The sequence below is a fragment of the Ceraceosorus guamensis genome (genome assembly GCF_003144195.1).
Source record: "Ceraceosorus guamensis strain MCA 4658 unplaced genomic scaffold IE81scaffold_39, whole genome shotgun sequence".
In the NCBI taxonomy this organism is placed as follows: Eukaryota; Fungi; Basidiomycota; class Exobasidiomycetes; order Ceraceosorales; family Ceraceosoraceae; genus Ceraceosorus; species Ceraceosorus guamensis.
The window spans coordinates 191,013-203,025 of NW_020290034.1; the positions used below are offsets into that span (position 1 = coordinate 191,013).

General features: G+C 56.5%; 5 protein-coding genes across 5 annotated transcripts; 3 read left to right on the plus strand and 2 right to left on the minus strand.

Annotated features, from left to right (window-relative positions):
• Window positions 1–174: 174 nt before the first annotated feature.
• On the plus strand, window positions 175–2,567 carry IE81DRAFT_161316 (hypothetical protein). Its single transcript, XM_025510536.1, has 2 exons — window positions 175–811; window positions 877–2,567. Exons 1-2 carry the CDS (start codon window positions 289–291, stop codon window positions 2,547–2,549), a joined length of 2,196 nt encoding a protein of 731 aa, XP_025368862.1. The 5' UTR covers window positions 175–288; the 3' UTR covers window positions 2,550–2,567.
• Window positions 2,568–3,157: 590 nt separating this feature from the next.
• IE81DRAFT_161263 (S-adenosyl-L-methionine-dependent methyltransferase) lies at window positions 3,158–4,252 on the minus strand. Its single transcript, XM_025510535.1, has 2 exons — window positions 3,566–4,252; window positions 3,158–3,491 (listed from the first exon to the last, which is right to left on the minus strand). The coding sequence occupies exons 1-2, from the start codon at window positions 4,093–4,095 to the stop codon at window positions 3,344–3,346; spliced, it is 678 nt and encodes a 225-aa protein (XP_025368863.1). The 5' UTR covers window positions 4,096–4,252; the 3' UTR covers window positions 3,158–3,343.
• Window positions 4,253–4,814: 562 nt separating this feature from the next.
• IE81DRAFT_324334 (Metallo-hydrolase/oxidoreductase) lies at window positions 4,815–7,192 on the plus strand. The gene is made up of 8 exons (XM_025514208.1): window positions 4,815–5,504; window positions 5,581–5,781; window positions 5,854–5,929; window positions 5,996–6,280; window positions 6,351–6,419; window positions 6,514–6,609; window positions 6,701–6,769; window positions 6,882–7,192. The coding sequence occupies exons 1-8, from the start codon at window positions 5,107–5,109 to the stop codon at window positions 7,029–7,031; spliced, it is 1,344 nt and encodes a 447-aa protein (XP_025368864.1). The 5' UTR covers window positions 4,815–5,106; the 3' UTR covers window positions 7,032–7,192.
• IE81DRAFT_324336 (hypothetical protein) lies at window positions 6,883–10,493 on the minus strand. The gene is made up of 10 exons (XM_025514209.1): window positions 10,040–10,493; window positions 9,739–9,927; window positions 9,516–9,671; window positions 8,835–9,446; window positions 8,517–8,775; window positions 8,333–8,448; window positions 8,128–8,274; window positions 8,000–8,061; window positions 7,773–7,925; window positions 6,883–7,697 (listed from the first exon to the last, which is right to left on the minus strand). The coding sequence occupies exons 1-10, from the start codon at window positions 10,196–10,198 to the stop codon at window positions 7,247–7,249; spliced, it is 2,304 nt and encodes a 767-aa protein (XP_025368865.1). The 5' UTR covers window positions 10,199–10,493; the 3' UTR covers window positions 6,883–7,246.
• Window positions 10,494–11,364: 871 nt separating this feature from the next.
• Window positions 11,365–11,884, plus strand: IE81DRAFT_303380 (hypothetical protein; the record flags this gene model as incomplete). Its single annotated transcript, XM_025512276.1, has 2 exons — window positions 11,365–11,508; window positions 11,786–11,884. Coding segments are annotated over 2 exons (243 nt in total), but the record flags the coding sequence as incomplete, so codon positions are not given.
• Window positions 11,885–12,013: the final 129 nt, after the last annotated feature.

A 12,013-nucleotide genomic window follows, 5' to 3' on the forward strand; every position in this document is an offset into this window, starting at 1 on the left:
GCCATGCATGCGCGTGACGCAGGATTTCCTGATTCTGTGGAGCGCACGCAGCCGGGAGGGTCACGTGCTTTCACTGATCACAAGTTGGCGGAATCCGTGCGGAGGCGGTCGGCCATGCAAGCGGATCACAATCGTGAATGATCGTGACTTTACGGCCGTTGAGAAGGCGGATGGCGTGGGTGCTGTCATGCCACCCGATACGCATGCTCCGACATCGCTCTCAAACACCACCACCACTTGACGTCGGGAAGGAAAGGGAGCATAATCATTGCAAGCCTTTGGATCACCATGCCCGCCCCGACAGCATGGCACGCTGGCGAGCTGGCCGCACAAGAGGCGCGTGGTTACGAGGATTACATGATGGAAGGTCCAACGAGATCGATGATCGAAGGTCTTCCAGATCAGATGCGTCCCTTTTTGTCGCAGCTGAGCTTTCTGCCCGTCACCACGTTGGACGAGGACGGCAGACCGTGGGGTTCCATCCTTGCAGGCTCTGAAGGCCAGCTGGCATTCCTGGAACCTTTGGATGACATTGAGCAAGAGTTGCATCAAGGCTCTGTACGCGTCCGTGCATCCATGCCACCTGGCACTCCTGCTTTGCGGGCCATTCGCAGAGCGACGGAGCGCAAAGCAAAAAGCTCGCAAGCGTTTGGCGATCAAGATGTCCTGTGCTCCGCAGTCGGTGTCATGCTCGAGAACCGAAGGCGCAACAAATTCGAAGGCCGCATCGTGGATGTGCAGGCCGACGAGCATCACGCGAACGTGGAATGGACGTGGCAGATGAGCTCGACCTTGGGCAACTGTCCAAAGTGTGAGTAGTCGTCGTCGCTGATGATGTGCGCGCAAGCAAGCTGACCAATGTTCATGTCCGTGCAGACATCAACATTCGACGCATCGTCCCTTCTAGCACGAGACAAGCCCCCGTGCTCGTTGAAGAGAATCTACAACCGCCACTAGGCACACCAATGCCCACGACCCTTTTAGATTTGATCGGCGAAGCGGAAATGTGCTTCCTGCACACGAAGCATTCAGGCTCCTTCGGTGGTTGGAATCCCGATCCAGACCGGTTGGGCTGCAACATCCGCGGTGGACCTCGAGGTTTCCTGCGGTCTTACTTTGACGAGGAAAGAGGACGCACAGCGATCGTCTTGCCAGACTGGAGCGGCAACAGGATGATGCAATCGTACGGCAATGTCACGCACGATGGCCTTGCTAGCTTGTCCATTCCGGTGTGGGGAATGTGCTTGAAATATGGAAGCTGGCCCACCGATGCACTGTACCTGACTGGGCAAGCAGAGGTGTTGGCTGGAGAAGAGGTGCGCAAGCTGATTCGGGGCGTTGCGGGCGCTTTGCGGATTTGGGTAACCGGCTGGGTGTACATCAAGAATGCCTTGCCGCTCGCCGTGGATGCGAGGGAAGCGCATCAGCGCCTGTCCCTTGAAGCTCCTTCACAAGCGCTGAATCATAAGGCGTTGTTGGACGCGTCGCTGCTTTGGTCGCCCTACAACCCACCGGTCCGACTGCTCGCCAGCGAGAAACCATCACTGATGGCAGACGATGCGCCCCTCGCCACCCTCATCAAAGTCCGATTCGCTTCGGACGTTTTAGCTACCTTTACCTGGAGCGTCGACAGCAAGCATGCGAGCACGTGGGCCGCAGGCCGTCACATCGTCCTGGACGCGCACGCAGCGTTGGATTCCAGAGTGACGCAGTATCAGCACATGTCGTTCAGCAAGGGCGGCGAAAAAGATCTGAACGATGATGGCGTTCGAAGCTGGACCATCACCGCTTGCAGGCCGGGTGCAGAGCAAGGCGCCACAGAGCTTGACGTCACGCTTCGAAGGGTGCCTAGAGGAGGTGTGACTCCAGGATTGTTCCACCGCGGCAAGATTCTGAACTCTGACATTAGCGTGCAGTCTCCACCGCCGTTGCTGAAGCTGCCACTGATGGGTATAGAAGGCCAAGTCATCCTACCTCTGGCTAGCCAGACCGCGTCGGATCGCGCATCACCCCTCGTGCTCACCTATCTTGTCGCAGGCATAGGCTTCACACCTCTTTTGGCCCACCTTTCACACCTAAGATCACCTATAGGGAATCAGCCCGCAGAGGTGCTGGTCGTTTTGGCGACTCGTGCGACCGAGGCTGCACCGCTACTCGACTTGCTGTATGGCACCTTGGCGCTTGCCGCCCCCAGTCACCCTCTCGTGGTCACCATCCACCTCCTATTGGCTTTCGCAGAGGACGAGGAGCGCAATTTGGACCTGCCCGAACCTCCTACAGCCGAGATGCTCTCTCTGGATCTCCATCTTTACGCCTCTGCGCGACTGACAGCCACCTCTCTGAAGCATCCGGCTATCCCCATCGCAACGACCGACGATTCGACGCGACACCGTCCCTTTTTGCTCCCGCGCGACGATGTCAAGAAGGTCAAGCAGAGCGATCTCATCGTCGTCTGTGGCGCTCCTCGATTCGACAGCGTGGCCAAGCTCGCTCTCACCAAGGCGGGAGTCGAAGCGGGCTCGATCAAATCTGAAAGCTTTGCATTTTGATCATCGATTTCGCTCCTCGTGCATTCCCCTTCCTCTTACCGTCTCATCGCATCATCGTTGCTCGCGCAGTTTCGTTCTGTGTAATGTATTTGACTGTACGAAATCGCATTGTTCTTCAGAGCTCGACGTGTCTGCTTTCCACTGATGCGCTCATCCAGCGCGCCGGTAGAAGCTGATGTGGGTTCCGTAAATGAGCTATCGCGAGGCGCGAAATGGCGAAAGTGTTCAGCAGTCAGCAAGCGTTGAGACCAATCAGCTTCGCTCTCGCTCACCTCAATGTCGTGATCCCACGGCAAAAGGAATTGTTGTGCCTCTTCCGAGCTGACGAATTGAACCTCCTTGCCGAGCTTCTTGGCTGCATCGGCCTTTGCCTGCTGCAGCCTAGCTTCCTCCATCCAGCCCTCCACCAAAGCCTCGGCCTCGTCGGGTCTCTCCGCCTTGAGCTTGACATACCCGCTCGAGCTCTTGAACATATCTACGATTTGCCTCAGCTTCCCCTTCTTGCGCAAGAGTGTTGGCAGACCGCTTTTTTGAACCTCAGAGTCGGACTTGGACAGGTCCAGAGCGGAAAAGTATGGCGAGAGGGTAGATGTGACCCAAGATGGAGCTGCAGATGGAGGCGCGGTCGATGTAAAGATGGATGGGTCTATGTCTTGCTTCAGGCTAAAGGTTCGCGATTCGTCCCAGGCCGGTGCCCGAGGAGGCGGAATCATGTCGTAGCAGCTCCTTACAATTTGGACGGGCGCTTGGGGGTTGTCCTGGCAAGGATCAGAAGAGCGGCGGTCGACGTCAAATCATGCGAGGACCTTGCAAAGAAATTTGTCATCGCACGCACGCACCAGGTCATAGTATTTGCCCAGCCTGTCTGGATGCTGGGACAATGACTCGACGCAGTACTTGTTGAATACTTCCAAACCCGCTGCTGCTGCCACCATGTAACCTCTGAGGTGAAGGAGCGAGGCGTCGCAGAGTAAGCAGGGGCTGGTCGCCAACAGCTCTGGTGTCGTGCAACTCACACAAAGACCACACTACCACCAGGCCTCAAGACTCTTTCCAACTCCCTCCACACTCTTTCACCATTCGGCTCCGCGAACCAGTCGAACCAGTGAGCTACGGCGGCTCCTACGACGAGATCCACGCTCTGATCCTCCACACCTTTTAGATGCTCCACCGACGCCGTCAAGAATTGCAGCGTGTGATCAGGGGGAACAGCTTGGCCTTTCATCGCTTCCAGATCCGTGCTGGGGTTGATGGACTTGGCTTGAGCCAGCATGGAGCTGGATGGATCGCTAGCTATCACATGCTTGAAACGCAACGTCAGAGGGTAGGCTAGCAGACCTGGACCCGTTCCCAGGTCTAGTGCGCGTTCGAATCGTGCTGTTGACCCCGAGTGAGAGTGGAAAGCGTAGATGAGATCAAAGATGGGTTCGGGATACTGTGGTCGGGCTTTGAAGTAGGCTTGGGCATCGAACCCTGATGCTGAAAAGGCCGCCATGGTCTGCCTCGCGTGTGGTGTGCCGCTATGAGGACAGAGTGGAGTGCGCATTCATCGCCGCACTATCGACATGACGACTTGTGTGCCTCTATATACAGCGCCTGACGTTCCCGTTGGTGAGGATGAGAGCCTCGTGGGGAAGGTATTCGTGATTGATTGCCTTGCTTCGAACGGCGCCAAGGATTTGTGCATTGCAGCTATAGCAGCACAGCTAGGCCGGCGGTACACGCTATCCGTGAGTGGACGAAGCTAAACAATCAAAACTACCGCGCCGTCAGCACGAGCACGCACACCTCGGAAATCTTCGGCCCACCCAAGCAGCCGATGACGACCGAGCGAGCACGGACCGCATGAATGCAGTGAATGCTAGGCGATGGCAGCAGAAAGGTGATCGAACGCTTCCTTGCTGCGTTTGCGTGTCCAGAGAGCTGATTGATGAGGTGCCCAGCATGTCCTATTGGCTGTGAAACGATCTGCTTCGTCGTGAAGGCTTAGCAATCGCTCGATCGAATCAAGGTAATTCACCATTGGTGTGCCGCGTCGACGCTTTTGTGTAGGCGGCTTGCCGCGGAAAGGCGGGGCGCGCGTTGCAATCAGAATCCACATGATCGCGCGAGTCGCGGCGGGAAACGCTGACGTGAATGAATTGAATGAATGGAATCTGAATCTTGAATGTGAATGTGAATCTTTGTCGAATATGCATGACCGTGCAGCAAGCCTGCCGCGATCGAGACGTACCATCATGCGCGCGTCATCATTCGCGCGTCCGCCGGAAAGCGGAGCGTCCAAGCTGCGAAGGTCAGCTCTGGCAACCACGAACCTTGCAGCAGGAACAATCACAACCCGGCGCGTGAGTGGCTTGGCCTTGACGACAGCGCGAGTATAGGTAACATGTCACCTTACGGTCATGTCACGACCACGCATCGGCGGCGACGTCGCTCGTAACGTAGAGTCCATCATCGCTCCTCAAGAAGTTAAAACACGGCGCTGCTGAACTCTTTGCACATTGCTCCCTGCGTGCGGTCCGCCCCATCTGCGCACTCGCGACTCGCAAGCAGGGCCATGAGCTCCCGTCTTGCTCACCACTCCGGTATCGCAACGACTTTCAGAGCGCATCTCGCATCAGCTCTCCTTTCGAATCAGCGCATCATCACAATGACAGCTCGATCCACTAGCACCAAGGCGAGCGGAGTGGTGTCCACCTCTCTACCCATCTCCGCCCCTCCCTTTTACGCTTCCAAGCCTCACCATGTGCAGCCCTCTTCATCAGGCTTGCCCAAATCCTTCGTCTCGCCTTGGAAATCTGCTGCGAATCACCAGATGATGGACTTTCTCAAAGCTAGATTCTTGGACTGGGACGAAGAACCTGCGTTGCCTGCCAATCTGGACATTGTCAAGGAGGTGGATTGGAAAGCGACGCTTGCCATCGCTAGTGATCAGACTGCAGTCATATGGCTCGGGTGCGTCGAGCCTCCTTTCGAGCTCCCACGCTGCATCTTCGTACCACGACTGACCCCGTCTGATGAAATTCTTCAGCCACGCTTGCGGTCTCTACCTTCTGCCCGTCCCTTCAGCAGACGCGCCCACCAAACACATTCGCGTGCTGACAGATCCCGTCTTCAGTCTGAGATGTTCACCTTCTCAATGGCTGGGACCCAAGCGATTCACTCCTCCTCCAACCTCGGTTCAAGCGATCAAAGACAATGGGGCATGGCCACACGTCGTGGCCCTGAGCCAGTAAGCAAAAATGAGAGCGCAATGCGGGTAAGGTGCGGCGTGCTGATTCTGTTATGCTTCGCGTGTATATAGCAATCACTACGACCATCTGGACGACGCTACGCTTCGAAGCATCGTGAGGCTGTCGGATGAACGGCACCCATTGCCTGTATGTCCTCAAGCACCACCGTAACTCCTGCCAGACATGCTCACAAATGTTGTCCTTGACCCGCAGCATTTCATAGCCCCGCTAGGACTCATTCCGTTGCTAGAGTCTCTCGGCATTCCGCGAGCACATCACACCAGCCTGGACTGGTGGCAAGCCGTCTCCCTCTCCTTGCCCCTGAGCCCAGACTCGCCCGAAATCAAAGGCGAGCTCAAAGCGACTTGTACACCAGCACAGCATCAATCAGGCAGGTCCACTTTTGACCAGAAAAAGACCCTCTGGGCTGGCTGGGCCTTGGACAGCAGAAATGAACAGGCAGGCTCTGGTGGTGCGAATGTGTGGTTCGCAGGTGATGTTAGTCCGAGCGCCCCTTTGCTGTGCTGCTCGTGTGAATTCCGCCTGACACCTTGGTTGTGATATGCAGACGGGCCTCCGCGCAGTTCCTAGACGCAACATGTCCAGGGAGGAGGAGGATGCGCTTCCAGTCTGCCCTGTGAGTCCACGCCAGGAGCATCGCCGTGCGTTCAAGCACTCACCATCTACACCTGTCTGTCTGTCTGTCTGTCTGTCTGTCTGTCTGCATGCAGGCCTTTGAGGAGATCGGAGAGCTGTTGGGACCATTCGATCTATCCATGATTCCCATCGGTGCTTATTTGCCGCGCATCTTTATGAGCAGCATTCACGTGAGTGCGAACGCGCAATAGTGTAGGGTACAATCACGTTCACGTCGACGGTCGCTTCCGACGCTCAACTCTTTGTCCCGCCCCCTCCCAGATGGCTCCTCACGATGCCGTGTTCGTGCACCAAAAAGTCAAGAGCCGTAAATCAGTCGGCATACATTGGGTAAGTCTTGGGGGCAAGAATCGCGAACGAAGCACTGCGATCTGACGTCTATGCTGCTCATGACCCGACCCCTCCACCCTCCACCCTCCACCCCCCGCGCATTCTCTTCAAGGGAGCTTGGAGATTGACGCCTGAAGACGTGCTGCAGCCGCCGCGGTTGCTTGTAGAAGAGACCGATAGGGTCGGCTTGCCCAGGGACAGCTTCTTCACCACAAAGATCGGGGAGACAACCGCAGCTCAGGTCCATGCAAGAGCAACGTAGCCAGACCGCAATCCCTCAAGAGCGTCTCTGATGCACGATCGGTCCCAATTATGTTTCGCCTGCGCAAATTTTTCTGCATCGCGTTTTGCCCCGTCATGTCATCACTCGTTGTACCGCCGAGAGCATAGGTCATTCCATAGATACGAGTACTGCGATCCAGAGGTCTCCCACGAGTGTGCTGCCTCCGCTCCCTCCCTCGACACGCGGCCAGCTGCTCACGCCTTGACCCTCTTCCTAGCTGCGCCAGAAATGGCCATCTCAGCAGATTCGCCTCCTGCCTTTGCGTTCGAGGCTTTAGATATCGGGCGAGTAGCAGAGCCATTTGCGAGACTGATTGCGGCCGTGGGCCCGAGTATCTGACGCTTTGGCATCTTGCCTGTTGGGGCGATCCTGAAGCGCTGTCGCTCCTGCTCATCGTCCGAAAGAGCTACTTCTCCGTCCTTTGCTCGATCTTCAGCTTCGCTCGCCACGTCTCCGTTTTCTGTGGCCTCCACGAACCCATTCAGCTCTGGACGAGGTGCGTCGTGCGCCCTCCACCTTCCTCGATTGCGCATGAGTTCCCTGTACCATGGTTGCAGAAGCCCAATCTGTACTGAGACTGCGCTTTCCGTCAGCGGCACATATGCCTGCGGGGGCGAGTACTGCAAAGTATCCTCGCTAGGCCCACTTGAGTTCGCGCGGTAGGTGACTCATCGTGTCAGCGAGTGCGTAATCGACGTAGCCAGTCATGCCCTGACTCACCCCTGGGTAACATCTGCATGTTTGGCCTTTTGCACGTCCTTTGCGAGGAACAATTTGCGCGGAACTGATAGGCCAGACATGCCCGTCTCTGCTTCAATGCCCATCGCCTTGAAGCCGAAAAAGTCGTCGCCGAGTTCGTCGGCAAACGCGCCACTGAAGACCGTGAAGAAAGGAGCTGAGTTACCTGCTGCACGGACGTCAGACACAGCGCACCGGACATCACATACCTGACGAGGGTATCGTTCTCCGGTGCGAAAAAGGCATCGTCGCCCATTGGAACAGCGCTTGCCTGCGGCGCACAGGAGCAACGACTCAGTCAGGCAGATCAGCAAGCGGAAGGCACTTGGCAGCTTACATTTAGGGAATCCTTGTACGCGGCGCGGTTGCGGCGAAGCAGCTCCTTGAGGCGCACCCCATAACGCTCGACATCATCAGCGATGTAGCTCTCCAGGCTACGAACATCGGCCCCACCATTCTCGTGAAGCGCGTGCAGGACAAGTTCCTGATGAAAATTTGGGTGTCAGACTCGCATGTCGGATGATTCGTAAAAATTGACTCACCTCAGTGCTCATCTCGTTGGCGTACCCATCGGCGTAGAGCCTGAGCGTCCGGCCGATGTTCGACAGATATTCCTCCATCAGATCGGATATCAGATCCAAGGCGGACGTGCGTGCACCTGAGACCGCTGCCCTCCGTCAGCTCCCTTCGGACCCCTTCTCTCAGGCAAGAGGCGACATTACTCACTCTCAAAGCCTACATGGGCACTCATTGTCTGCGCGACAATGTTCAGTCCTCTCCGAGCTGCTCCGGAGCTGATGCCGACGCTGGGGTTGACGCCATCCTCCAACATCGGTGGCCCAAGCGCTCGTCGTTTTCTGGCGCCTGCTCGAAGGCTAGGCTCGGATGGTCTGGTCGTAGGTGCGAAGCCAGTAATCTCGTCCTCCTCCTCCTCCTCTTCGTCGGACGAAGTAGACGCTAGCCACGCTGGCAATGGTGTGTCCATCTAACGATCGGACGTTATTCAGCACGTCGCACAAGTGGTCTTTGTATCTATGTACTCACATCCGTATGCGAAGCCAAGGCAGCGAATTTGCTCGTCGTGTACCGCAACTTTTGCAGCGTTCCGACATTCCGGGAAATGACAGCAGCGCCGCCAAATGGAAGCGCTGCGGTCAGGGAACGCCTCGTCTTTGTCCGGCCGCGTGCAAAGGCAGGACGCAGGCGCTCGGACGCGGATGCACTTGCAGCCCCACTCGTCAGCTCTTCCTCGGCGATCGCCCACCAAGCCGCATCTTGATCAGTAGCAGGCTCAAAGGAGGGCAGAGCAGCAGCCAAGGTCGTGGGACCGTTCGAGCTGCCCTCGCCGCGGTCCTGAAAGCTCCCACGGCGACGATTGTATGCGCTGACCAAGGATGTGCCTGCCTGAGCACCTTCGACGCCAAGCCTCGCCTCACCACTATCAAGGTCTGGAGGAGCTAGAAGGGCTCTTGAAGATGATGGCACATCGCCAGCTGCGAGACCTGCATATTCAAGCTCCAGAAGCTTTCGCATGCCTGAAGGAGTACGTTTGAAAGCAGGGCGAGCCTCAAAGGGCTTGCTGGATGGTCCCGGCTCTTGACCCGTGGTGTCTTTGGCTTCCAAGCTAGCCATCGCTGTTGGAACAGAGAGGGGAAGCTACTTGGTGTCGAGCCAGTCAGAATCGTAGTGTAGTGCGGACTTGGAAATGCCAGCAAAATGACTTACTCTTCCTAGCAGACCACCTTTTGCTACCGCTGCATCGAACCCTTTCCGCTCCCATTCACGAAATGCCTCTCCCACCTCGTCGCCTTCGTGTATGTATGCGAGCAACTGCTTTGCTTTGTTGCGCAAGTAATGTGCTGAGACCGTGATGGGGTGTCCCTGCTCGGACGTGGAGTGGAGTGTCAGGACTGACATTCATCGGCGCTGGGACCGACGAGAAGCTCACGGGGCCATTGTAGAACTCGCAATTCTTCCAGATGAGCTCCAAGTCACGGATAAAGCTGTCCTTCTTCTTATACTTGCTTGACCGCACGTTGCGCTGCAAGGTGCCCAAGTCCATAGGCTGCTTGATGACTTCGTAGTAGTCGGGCGCGTCACGCTTGGAAACCTTTGTCAAGAATTGCTTTGCGTTCTCCTGCGAAGCGAGTCAGTGGGTGTCAGGTCATCGCGCCGGAAATGTCGCGGCGCATGCAAGGATAGATGCCACAGGTGCCTGGCCAGAACACATCACTTCAGGGCGCACTCACGTCCATTTTGAGCTCGCTGACCAATCTATCCATCGCTTCCACCATCTCAGCTCGCTCGTCCTTGACGCTTCTAACATCGCTGAGAAGCTTCCGAAGCTCCGCATCGGAGAGCGGGACGAGCGAACGCTGAGCGTCCAGTGCTGCGAGCAGGTACTTCATCCTGTCGAGGGATGCGCGTCCTGAAAGCGATGAAAGCGTTGCAGAGCTTTCGCTCACGAAGCTCGGCTCTTCAGCCCTTTCATACGTCCGCGCGTTCGTCGGGCAAAGTGGTTTGCGCGGTGTGGGACCTGCTGGCAAGTCGCGTCGGGGCAGCTCAAGGCGCGATGATCGTCAAGGTAGAGGTGGGTAGAAAGGACTTGATGATTATGATACAGCAATCGGAGAAGGTCATTTGGAGTCTGAATGGTGAATGGTACGATGCCGCTGCTTTCTGCGAGACCTCGGATGTGGCATGATAGAGTAGCTTGCCAAGAAGCAGAGGTTGCGGCCGTTGCGCGCCCCGTACATCGAGCATCGCGCATCAATTTCCCGCACAGCAGATGTGGAAATCGGTATCGCCAAAGCGCCGTCACTATAAGCGCGCAATGGCTATGCGCCCCACTCAGACTGGAAAGAGTGTGGAGACGCGCGACACGCTGCGCGAGTCGTGAATTTTAGACTCAAACTCACACTCACGTGAATCAGCAATCGCACTCGAGGGCGTGCATGCCGGCCCACCATGATGCTTCAGTCAAGAGTCATCAGCTGATGAGGATGGAGATGCTCGGCCCATCACTCATCACACTCGCACTCAAGACTGACGTCTCATGAACCGTTATTATGAATCATCACGAGTCTCGCGTCAAGTCTTGAAAGCGTGAACCGAGATTTTGAGAGCCGAGAGTCTCGAGCTGGTTGCTCATATCATGAGGTTCAGGAGACTGCATCACGTGATCCGCTCAGACTCCGCCTCAGATCACGTGAACCAAATCCCAGCTTACGCCGGATGTATGCTCTCTTCTGTTGTCTCACGAGCTGCTCAAAGGATGCATCGACAGATGATGCCAGGAAGGTCGACATAACACCCTGGACGCTGCTTCACCATCAAGACCCACGCTCTTGACTCTTGAGATCCCTACTCGTGACTTGCGTCTCTGAAATTAGCGCAGGCGTATTCCGAGTCATCTGTTACCGAGCCGATCTCTAGCTTCATCGCCATCGCTCTTCGAACGAGCGCTACGGTCCAGGCCCACTTGCGATCTGCATACCCGACCTTTGGCTTCTCTCGGTGAACACACGGCTTTGGCGCACTTCTCGGTTGAGCACCAACAGCGTCGACTTGCAAGATGTCGAAGAGAGCGGCAGGTCCGACGGCTAAAGCCGCGGCGCAAATCGTCAAGCTGATTGTTCCAGCTGGAAAAGCTACTGCTCAACCTCCCGTTGGACCTGCTTTGGGAGCTAAGGGAGTCAAGGCGATGGACTTTGCAAAGGTGAGCTTAATTGAGAGAGAATATTATGGGAGTGGTGCGTCGAGGGAGACCTGTTGAGTGGACTCGCAGCACATTTCGACGCTCGGCCCTATTCGGCGCATGACGGTGCGAGAGCTGTGGACAGGGGAATTGTAATAGCGTCATAGCCGAACGCTCTCATCGTCAATCTGTCGTGGGGAGGAGCACCGTATAACATGCTTGCGTGCCAGTCTCGCTACGGATCACGGCAGCTGATCTCTTGCCGCTGCGCTGCGCTGCATGCCTTTTCGCTTCTCAGGAGTTCAACGCAAGAACAGCACATTTGGATCCCGGTCTGCCTACGCCCGCACTCATCACCATCCAGCCCGATCGATCTTTCACTTTCGAACTACGGAGTGAGTACAATGAGCTGGTGTACTGACTACTGACTGGAACATGTAGCGCTCCCAGCCACACCTCGTTCGCCCCTTCTCGACGCGTCCGTTCCGCTTACTCCCAACCCCAACCTCGCGCTGCTGCTGCTATC

Coding starts and splice junctions, on each gene's coding strand:
- IE81DRAFT_161316 (XM_025510536.1), top strand. CDS start 289: ATGCCCGCCCCGACAGCATGGCACGCTGGCGAGCTGGCCGCACAAGAG. Junction 812..876: donor CTTGGGCAACTGTCCAAAGT/GTGAGTAGTCGT, acceptor ATGTCCGTGCAG/ACATCAACATTCGACGCATC.
- IE81DRAFT_161263 (XM_025510535.1), bottom strand. CDS start 4,095: ATGCGCACTCCACTCTGTCCTCATAGCGGCACACCACACGCGAGGCAG. Junction 3,492..3,565: donor GGTGGTAGTGTGGTCTTTGT/GTGAGTTGCACG, acceptor CCTTCACCTCAG/AGGTTACATGGTGGCAGCAG.
- IE81DRAFT_324334 (XM_025514208.1), top strand. CDS start 5,107: ATGAGCTCCCGTCTTGCTCACCACTCCGGTATCGCAACGACTTTCAGA. Junction 5,505..5,580: donor ACTGCAGTCATATGGCTCGG/GTGCGTCGAGCC, acceptor GAAATTCTTCAG/CCACGCTTGCGGTCTCTACC. Junction 6,770..6,881: donor AATCAGTCGGCATACATTGG/GTAAGTCTTGGG, acceptor ATTCTCTTCAAG/GGAGCTTGGAGATTGACGCC.
- IE81DRAFT_324336 (XM_025514209.1), bottom strand. CDS start 10,198: ATGAAGTACCTGCTCGCAGCACTGGACGCTCAGCGTTCGCTCGTCCCG. Junction 9,928..10,039: donor TCAGCGAGCTCAAAATGGAC/GTGAGTGCGCCC, acceptor CTCGCTTCGCAG/GAGAACGCAAAGCAATTCTT. Junction 9,672..9,738: donor GCGAGTTCTACAATGGCCCC/GTGAGCTTCTCG, acceptor ACGTCCGAGCAG/GGACACCCCATCACGGTCTC.